The sequence below is a fragment of the Antechinus flavipes genome, chromosome 3 (genome assembly GCF_016432865.1).
Source record: "Antechinus flavipes isolate AdamAnt ecotype Samford, QLD, Australia chromosome 3, AdamAnt_v2, whole genome shotgun sequence".
Lineage (NCBI taxonomy): Eukaryota > Metazoa > Chordata > Mammalia > Dasyuromorphia > Dasyuridae > Antechinus > Antechinus flavipes.
This window is the reverse complement of record NC_067400.1, coordinates 571,816,182-571,825,706: the sequence shown is the minus strand read 5'-3', so window position 1 is coordinate 571,825,706 and position 9,525 is coordinate 571,816,182. Positions and strand designations below refer to the sequence as shown.

The 9,525-nt window shown below is 40.6% G+C and overlaps 1 protein-coding gene and 1 long non-coding RNA gene across 4 annotated transcripts in view; one reads left to right on the top strand and one right to left on the bottom strand.

The window, feature by feature from the left end:
• Positions 1-2,111: 2,111 nt before the first annotated feature.
• The window catches only part of LOC127555559 (zinc finger and SCAN domain-containing protein 20-like), a 30,893-nt gene continuing 23,479 nt past the window's right edge, over positions 2,112-9,525 (bottom strand). For all 3 annotated transcript variants that reach the window (XM_051987950.1, XM_051987949.1, XM_051987948.1), the window contains 3 exons: positions 8,400-9,095; positions 5,071-5,520; positions 2,112-3,996 (listed from right to left, as the gene is read on the bottom strand). In XM_051987950.1, coding sequence (XP_051843910.1) covers positions 3,038-3,996; positions 5,071-5,520; positions 8,400-9,095 — 2,105 coding nt within the window. In that variant the 3' untranslated portion in view covers positions 2,112-3,037. The remainder of the gene's footprint in view (positions 3,997-5,070; positions 5,521-8,399; positions 9,096-9,525) is intronic.
• On the top strand, positions 5,534-8,191 carry LOC127555569 (uncharacterized). The gene is made up of 2 exons (XR_007952235.1): positions 5,534-5,805; positions 6,122-8,191. It is a non-coding gene; the product is annotated as an uncharacterized LOC127555569 (long non-coding RNA).

Below are 9,525 nucleotides of genomic sequence, written 5' to 3'. Positions count from 1 at the left end.
TTTTACTAAAAGAAAAAGCTTCATTTTTGCCTAACAGATTAAAGTAGTCAACTCCTACCCCGTGGCTACACATATTAACTGGGAAACAAAAAGAAAACTCCCATATAATTTTTGGAGAAAGTAAGGAGTTTCTTACTCTTAAAACAATCAGTTAGTTCTGGCCAAAAAGACAAAACATACAGTCATATTTTTCAGTGTCCTCTCAGGTAGATGATGTGGAAGCTGATGGAGGCACCACCCATAGCATGGGAAGAATGTTGAGTAGAGACTAATAGCCAAGAAAACTTCTAGCAACGTCTCTGACTCCTTTCTGTCTCCTTGTGCCTCTGCTTCCATCTTCCTGACAGAAAGACCATCCTAGAATAATTTTATTTCTGGTACCTATAGGAAATGGTATGCGAGTCCAAGATTTGAGATTGCTCTAATAGAATAGTTGTTAATGATTCCTTTCCCCATCAGCATTTCTCAGAGCCTTATTCCTTCCCAAATTTTGATTTGAGTGACTTCTGGTTACAAACATCTGTCAGCTCCTACCTTTGTGCCTTTTACTTCCTCACATAGGCAGGAGAAATGGCTCATTGTGCCCTTGCAGAGGAAGAACAACAATAATCTCGATGAATGCGGGCAATTTGGAAAGTGAATAGGTAAGAAGAATTCTTCTGGAACTGGGATTAGGATTTCTTGGCCATGGCTTACAATTTAAGAAAACCAGGCTCCTGGCCAGAGATGGCATGTACTTACCAAGGGCTATTAACAATGTGTTCATCTGCTTCCTTACAAATCTAATCAAAAAGTATTTTAAATTGAAAGGGGAAGGGGAAGAAGGGAAGATATAAGAATAATTGCAGTTGAGATCTCAGGAAGATAAGAGGAGAAAAAGTTCAGGAAAGGGATAAACAACCATCTCTACCTCATACCAGTCACACTGAACAGCAAAAACATAACCTCCTGGATTTCATCATGAAGCATTTCTCTACCCAAAGACCTTCCATGTGACTCACACCTGGGTTTTATTCTTCACACACATTAAAAAGCCCACCTGTTGTGTAGTTATCTGCAAGAAGCAGAGGAGGCAGCCAGGATTTTATGTAATTTACACAGTTTATGTAGCACCTGGGGTCCACAACTCAGTTATGTCCCCAAGGGTATAATGACCCTAGTTTCAAGGTATATCTTCTACAATTAGCTCACAAATCCCTATCTATGTATTTACCTATAGCAGTCAGCCAGCAGATACTAATTAAAAGCAAAACATTTAATGAAATGGCATTGTAAAATAAATAGCCGTAAAACATTTTCCCTATAAACCTAGAGCACTCTCCTAAAAAAAGTATCAGAAAAATAAATGCTGTGGTTTGAATCATTTCCATTTCTGTTTTTGTAATCCCCAGTACATTTGTTGGATTAAATTGAATCATACAGATTGGAAAAGTAGGAATTGGGATTTACTAGATATGGTAGAGGAGAAGGATATAGGCAGGGAGAAGCTAATGAGTTAAAAAGGTCTCAAGGTTCCAGAAAGAATGTTGATGTCATCAGTCTTTGTTGGAGTGGGGTTCTATCTTATGGAGGCTAGAGGGACTTTTGACTGTGGAAGAAAAAATGAAGAACTTCTAGCTTGATGGTTACTTAGTCCCATCTCCTGATGTTGCAGATGAGGAAAAGGCGGCTTATAAAAGTTTGGTGACTTGTCAAAGTTTTCACAGATTAGGGTCAGAGGGAGTCTTTGAACCTAGGCTCTCTGACTCCAGTGTTCCACATCACATCATTCTGCATGAATGATGTAAAAGCCTGTCAGAAATTTTAAGACACTGTTGCAATTTACAAGTACTGCCAATGTTGCCTTGGAGAGATGTGAGCTTTATTTGAGAAGAAAATTCCAGATAGTATAGCTGTAAAAATACTGTAGAAATCTGGCTATTATGTAAGACTGATTTCCTCTCCTCAAACATACTTGGAATCACCAGATCATAGATTCAGAACTGGAAGAGATCTTAGAAGTCAAGAGATGGAGGCTTGCCAACCAAAGCATCAGCATTTTTACAATTTTCTCACAATCATAGAATGCTATCTAAATTCTTAACCCTATAATTGATATCATTAGAACCACGCAGAGCAATAAATTCAATTTTATTAATATAACAAAAGGAACAGGCAGTACATTCACCATAGTCTAAGGCATTCTTTAAAGTTAATATGAAGAAAGGGAAATAAATTTCACTTTCTACATTTCCCATAGCTAGGCATAAGATGTTTCTTCATACATTCAGACCAAACCCTGAAGTTCCATTTATTAACCTACATTTGTCCTTACAATTCCAGTGTTGAAAACTCCAAGCAAAAGGACTTAGAAGCAATGTGGGGGAAAGAAAGAGAGAGACAGACAGACAGAGACAGAGAGAGAGAGGGAAGGAGAGGGGGAGGGAGAAAGGGAGAGGAAGAGAGAAAGGGGAAGAGGAGGAAAAGGAAGAGAGACCTGCACATAATTCTTACCCAGTTCTTTCACATTTTATATGTGCTCATTCATATGAGTGAAAAATACTCAGAATTATCAAATCATCTCTAATGACTTCCCCCTGAAACTAGATACTCTGAATTCCAAAGTTTAATGGTTCCATCCCAGTGAGAGTGAAATACTTTTCTGAGATGGAGGCAATGAAAAACTCAAGGTAAGAGGAAAGACGATTTCAGATTTAGAGGTATTGAGTGTACAAGGTTCCCTTTCTGGGAGAAAGTACAAAAAACCAAACCATGTTGTTTGGGAAGATCAGGACTACTCTTCCCCCATTTTGTCAATGGTAAAATTGAGGCACATGGGAAGGGTGAACTGCATGCAGTGAAGTAAAGGCACAGCTGGGAAGGGGACTTAGATATTCCCAATTTAAAATCCCAAACTGGTGAATCTAGCTTCTGACACAAGAATCTCTTCCAAAATGAAAAGAAAAACCAAGTTACAATCACTGGGTATTGGGAATGAAAGGACCTTATTATCCAACTCTGACATTTATAGATGTATAGGCCTCAAAGGAGGAAATGATCAGCCTACGATCACATAATTGGTTATGGCAGAACTGGAATTTGAACCCAGTGCTCTTCCCTCTCCATCAGAGCTCAGTACTCTTCCTGAACAAAACCAGGGCAGATCAGAAGCAGTCATCCTGTTGGGAGGTCTCCCCAAACCTAGTACCTTTACAGAACTCTTCCCCCACAGGTTTCCTGATGTAGAGTTGATCCTGGGCTGCAGTGGAAGCTTTTCCCTCATGTGCACTCTCTGGTGTTTGTGGAGGGCGGCACCCTTACTGAAGCTCTTCCCACACTCAGGGCACTCATGAGGCTTCTCACCCGTGTGGGTCCGCCAGTGGGCACTGAAATGTGAGCTGTTGTTGAAGCTTTTTCCACAGTCACTACACCTGTAGGGCTTCTCCCCTGTGTGAATCCGCTGGTGCACAACTAGACTGGGGCTGAGCCTGAAGCTCTTGCCACACACTTCACACTGGTAGGGCTTCTCTCCTGTGTGGATTCTCCGGTGTGCAGTTAGGCCGGCTCCATCACTGAAGCTCTTTCCACATTCTAGACACTTATAGGGCTTCTCTCCTGTATGGATTCTCAGGTGGGTGTTGAGGTGTGACCGCCAACTGAAACTTTTTCCACATTCAAGACACTTATAGGGTTTTTCTCCTGTATGTATTCTCTGGTGTGTGATCAGGTGTGACCGCCAACTGAAACTTTTCTCACATTCAAGGCATTTATATGGCTTTCCTTCTTCAGAGCATCCTTTTTGCCCTCTTGGATTTTTAAAATCCTCTTTGGAAGTCAGTTTTCCTTGTCTTTCTCCTAATTGTCTCTCCCGTGGATTCTCTGGTTTGTACTCATTTTCACAGTTTTTCCCCCAGTTAAGAAGCTGAGTTCCATCTCCTTCTGAATCTTGGGGTTGCCTTTTTTCAGAAATGTCCTCTTTCTGAGTCTTTTCCTTGCTCTCACTCTGGATCCTCAACTCTGAGGAAAACAATAACAAAAATGGATGATTTCAACTAACCCAAAAAGTTATGGAAGACTATAGGAGAAGGGGAAGTTGACATCCAATTACACATTTCAGCTAGATTCATAAAACCCATTTTTTAGGTTTTATGAATATATATGCAAATAAGGATTTGATATTAAAGTAGCCATTTTGCACATGAGGACATAAATTTATGGAAAAAGGTATGCTCAAAACCATGTAGTTTCAGGCTTTTCTCACTAGTCTCTTCCTTCTATGCACTGCTCTTTCTCCAAACCTTACTCATATTTTTCTAGCCCAAAGAGCCGAATTACCCCTTTACAATTCCATCCTTTGAGTTATTGACTGATACAATACTTCCAAGATTGTCAGGTGCATACTTATTTGAGCTTTACAATAATTCTGGGAGGTCGGCACTATAGACATTATTATCCTCATTTTCCAGCTGAAAGTTCAGGGCACTTAAGTGACTTGCTGAGAGTTTAGCATTCTAGCCACCATGCTGCAACTTTTTTGTTCATCAAATCTCCCTGCCGAACATTCGAGGTCTCATTCACTTTCTTCTTCTTTGAATTCTCATAGCATTTTTATTAGATAACATACAAGTTATCACTTTAGCTATAGACATGGAATTAGGGAAGTTTTTTTTTTTTTTTAACCTGGAATGTAAAGGTGAACTTGAGGAACCAGCTGGTCATTTAACTAGATAATGGCAGATCTAGGACCTTGGTCTTATCCTCCCAATTATATTTTCTATTGCTTCATATTTTCTAGTTTTCCTCAACTAGGCTGTTAGTTCCTTGAGAGAAGGGATCATTTTATATATCTTTTCATAGAATCCTACTCAAAATGCTAAAAAAAATAGTAAACCAAAAAAAAAAATATGTACATTGATTAATTTAGTTAATCAATTTTAACATATGGATGGAAGTGAACCCAAATCTCTGACCTTCTTGTCTCATGCACTTGTTACTGAACTAGATAGCTCCCCCCCTGGACAAGGCCCATGGGTTGTAGGGAGAAAATGAGAAGGGGAAGGCCATATTCCAATGTAAAATGAGACATCTTACCAGCTGAGAGTTGGAATAGAGCACGGACCCCAGGACTCTTGGCTTCTCTGTTAGTTGCTTCATCACTGTCACAGTCTTCCAGCATCTCTTCACTGTGCCAACTACCCGGCTCCCGCTCTGCAAGGTCGGCACTGCTGCCTGCCTGCCCGGGCTGCTGTGCCTCTTTCTTTACTACTACGGTGTGGGCGTTCACCAGAGCATCCATGTCCTTGTAGAACGCACAGGTCTCTGGGGCATGCTTGCTCCCTGCCTTCCTGTAGCTTGTCTGGAGGCTATTGAACTTGGTCCGACACTGCTCCAGAGTCCGCAGGAAGCCCCTCTCACGCAAGCGCTCAGCGATGGCCCGGTACACCTGCCGGTTGGGATGGCGAGTCCGGAGCTTTTCATAAAACTGAGATTCACTAAGAATTGCCAGGAAAGCCTTGGTTTCCTCATAGCCCCAGTGCACGCCTGACATAGGAAGAAAGAATTTAAAGGAAAAGTTTCACTAAGGGGAAACATACAGGACTAAAGTTTTTCCTGGAGCTCTGTACCCTGTTTAGGACCTTTTAATTTTCTCCCTGTGTTTTGGTCACCTCTGTGACCTGATCTAATCTCTTAGGTGGGAAGCTACTTAAAGGCATACAGGGTTATTTTACCATCCATACCAGAGGGACACGGCCCAGCAGGTTCGATGAATGAACCATTGATTAAATGACTTCGGTAACAGCAACTACAAAGTGCCCAAACTACCAGGTAAGTAGGGTTTTTGGGACATGACTGGTATCTCATCAAGTTGTTCTATAGATTGAAACAAGAGTCCAAAGGTCACTGCCTGGCACTTAGTAAATGTGCACTGAGAGGCTCACCCAGGCTCTATGTCCATGAGGGGCTTCTCCACCAATGGGAAGCTTCCTTCCCAAGGAAGTTAGCCAGCTGTTTATATTAGGAAGGGACAAAGAAGAAAAATGGAGTGTGTGGCTGTCGAACCCCATCTGGCATGCTCTGGATTCTCTGCGCCCTTTGATATATGTTCCATTTTTTCCTTATCTTGGTTTTCTTTTTTTAACAGCTCACAATGATGTCTCTGAGGTAAAGATCTGTCACACTGCCCAGTGAAGATCCAGTTCTACAAGTCAGGAGTGATAATTAGACTTCCTCTGTCTAAGCAAATCAAAAGAATTAAACTACCTTTTGGAGATAAACCTTTCACAGCTGTATATTATAACCCCACCCAATTATAGATTTAAAAAAAAGCGGTCTAGGCAGAAACTCATTTACACATAAAGCCAAGGTAGGGGGCTCTGCCAGCTCTTCAAGTGGGGGTACAATTTAATGGCAGACAGTTAAGCTATTCCAGCAAAGGCTTAATGAATACCCAGTACTCTCTTACAGCAGCTCCAACAACTGCAAGGGTTCTGGTCCAGGTCAAAAGTGAATACCATTTATTTTCCTGATGATGCTCTCTTTCCACCTTTGTGTCTGGGGTGGATCTGATGGTTTCTATGGTTTGCTCTGAAAATCCCAGCCCTGCAAAGAACTTGAAATTGTGGGGATGTGCATCAAATGAGGAATGGCTTAACAAGTTATATGAACGTAATGTTCTATAAGAAATGATGAACAGGCAGATTTCAGAAAAACCTGGAAAGACTTATATGAACTGATGCTTAGTGAAGTAAGAAGAACCAGGGAAATATTGTACGCAGTAACAACAACATTGGGTGTGATGATGAACTATGACAGACCTTAGCTCTTCTCAGCAATGCAATGATATAAGACAATTCCAAAAGACTTGTGATAGAAAATGCTGTCCATATCTAGAGAAAGAACTATGGAGTCTGAATGTAGATTGAAACACCCTATTTTCACTTTTGTTGTTTTTTTTTTTTCCTTTTGGTTTTCCCTTTTGTTCTGATTCTTTTTTCTTTTTACAACATGACCAATGTGGAACTATTTAACATGATTTCACATATTTACAATCTATGTCAGATTGCTGACTATCTTGAGGGGAGAGAGAAGATAGGGAGAGAGAAAAATCTGGAACTCAAAATCTTATAAAAATGAATGTTGAAAACTATTTTTACATGTAATAGGAAAAAAATACTATTAAGTGCAATTAAAAAAAAGAAAATAAAATTCCAGCCCTGAGTAGAAATTTTACCCTAATACTGAACCACCCTAAACAGTGGTATCATATTGAAAGGGGAACCTGTTATGCTACTAGTTCAGTTCCCCCAAAGTAAGAAAAGATCAGAGGAGTAATAATAATACATAATAATGAATAATTATGCTTATTATTAAAGAGAGGAGCTCTTTGGTCAGTTCTGCCTACTGAACTGAGGTCCCTGATTTCTACAATGTTCCCACACCAGGAGTGCAGAATCTCACAGTAAGAAGAGACAGGACAGGCTATCTAACCCTATCTTTATTTTAACAAAAGTTTCCTCTACCCTGTATCTGATAAGTGATTATTTAATTTTTGCCCGAAAACCTCCAGAGAAGGGAAACACATAAACCCAAGGAGCAGCTCATTCCACTTTTGGAAAGTTCATTGCCAGAAGTTTCTCCTTATATCAAGCCTAAATCTGCCTTTTGGAAACATTATCTACCCCCTTGGGACCAAGCAGAGCAAGTATAATCTCTTTTACATGTAACAGTCCTTTAAGGACTTAAACACAGATGCCATATTTGTCCTGGCTTGTCTTCTCTGTGCTAAATATATCCAGTTTTTCAATCAGTTCTTCTATAGCATGAAATTTTAGACCCTTCACTGTCCTGGTTGCCTTTTTCTATACACGTTTCACCTCATCAGTGTGCTTCCTGAAAGTTGGTGCCCAGAAATGAAAAAAATGCAGTCTTGACAGATGGGACTTTGCTATCCAAGTACTGGACATCATACTTTCTTTAATTTGGTTTAAGAATGCATTTTTCCAGCTACCATAAAATAATCTTTATGCACATTTAACTTGTAACCCAATGGAACCCCTCCGATCCTTGTTAGATAAATGACAATTTAGCCATTCATTCCCCATCTCATACATACTCAAGAGGCTGATTTTTGGAATCTTACATAGAAATTTAAATTTGTTTTCATGTTACTAGATTTGACCTAATTTTCTAACCTATTAAAAAGCTTTCAAAATCCTGTCATCCAGCTTATTTGTTACTTATACAGTCTCTGCTTTCTTTAGTCCTTCCTTATAAACATCTAATAGTTTTCCCTTAACTTTGTAAAATTTCTCCAAATAAAAGGGCAATTCACTGTTTCCAATAGGATTAGAACATGCTAATACTCTATGCCTTAGATCATTTTTCATTTCTTTTTAGAGGCGGTACCAAGGCCTCCTTACCTGTTCGATTCTGGAAAAGGGATGTGGCCCTGAGATCTTTGGGCTCCTGGGCGAACACCTGGAGGCCCATTTCTTTCTTTTCAGAGTCTTTGGCTGTGGCCACCTTTCCAGGGTTTCCTTGTTCCCAGCTCTCTGGCTCCTGTCCCTGGGAGTCAGAGTCTCCATTCATACTCCCTAGGGGACAGACGATCTCCTTCATGGCATAAGTTGGTTCAATGGCAGTTTGGGAATGCGTCAAGGCTGCTATTTCTTTGTAGAAGGGGCAGGTCCCTGGGGGGTGGCTGGTTCTTGCTTTCCGGTAGCTAGTCTGGAGATTTTTGAATCTATATCGACACTGCTCTAGCGTCCGGAGAAAGCCATGTTCCTGCAGCCTCTCGGCAATGGCACGGTAAACTTGGCTGTTTCTGTGACAGGTCCGCAGTTTTTCAGAAAATGAAGCCTCGCTGAGAATTGCCAGAAAAACCTTGGTTTCTTCATAGCTCCAGTGTACACCTGCATATTTCTCATCCTCTGCATTGCCCCGTTCTTGGTTCCCCCAGCCTTTTATTTCTTTCTTTGCCGAAGCCTCACAAGGTTTTCCTTGATCCTTATTGGGGTGGGAATCTTTGCTGCTTTCTCTTTCCTCCGATCTATGGAGATCTGAATTCCAAGAAGCTTTCCCTGACTCCTCTTGATGGGCCACTTTGGATTTAGGATCTGGAGGGGCCAACAGGGAAGGAAATAAATAGCAGACATTATTACTGGTATTGGTAACTGATTCAATAAGAAAAAAAAAATTTCTAAGTGTCTTACTATGTGTAAGATTGCCTGCCCAGAGAATATCTGGGTTTTTTTTTTTTTTTAACTTTGTCCTTGCTGATTTAACAGTTTAGGGAAAATGAAAAGATAACTGTTCATGGATAGATGGAAACTCAGAACAATTTATAGTCTGGACTATGCAAAGACTATGGTTTCCCTGGAGGAGAACCCTATAAATTCTGTTTGTGTTGAGCATGAAAAGGCCCAGGCCATGGGTTGGTGCAGAGGGGGTTTAGGGGTCTCCCTTCTAAGGGCTTGTATTCCTCTCCCCAGCCTAAATTCTACCCATCCTTCAAGACTCTTCAAAAGGCTCCTGAACCTTGGTTAT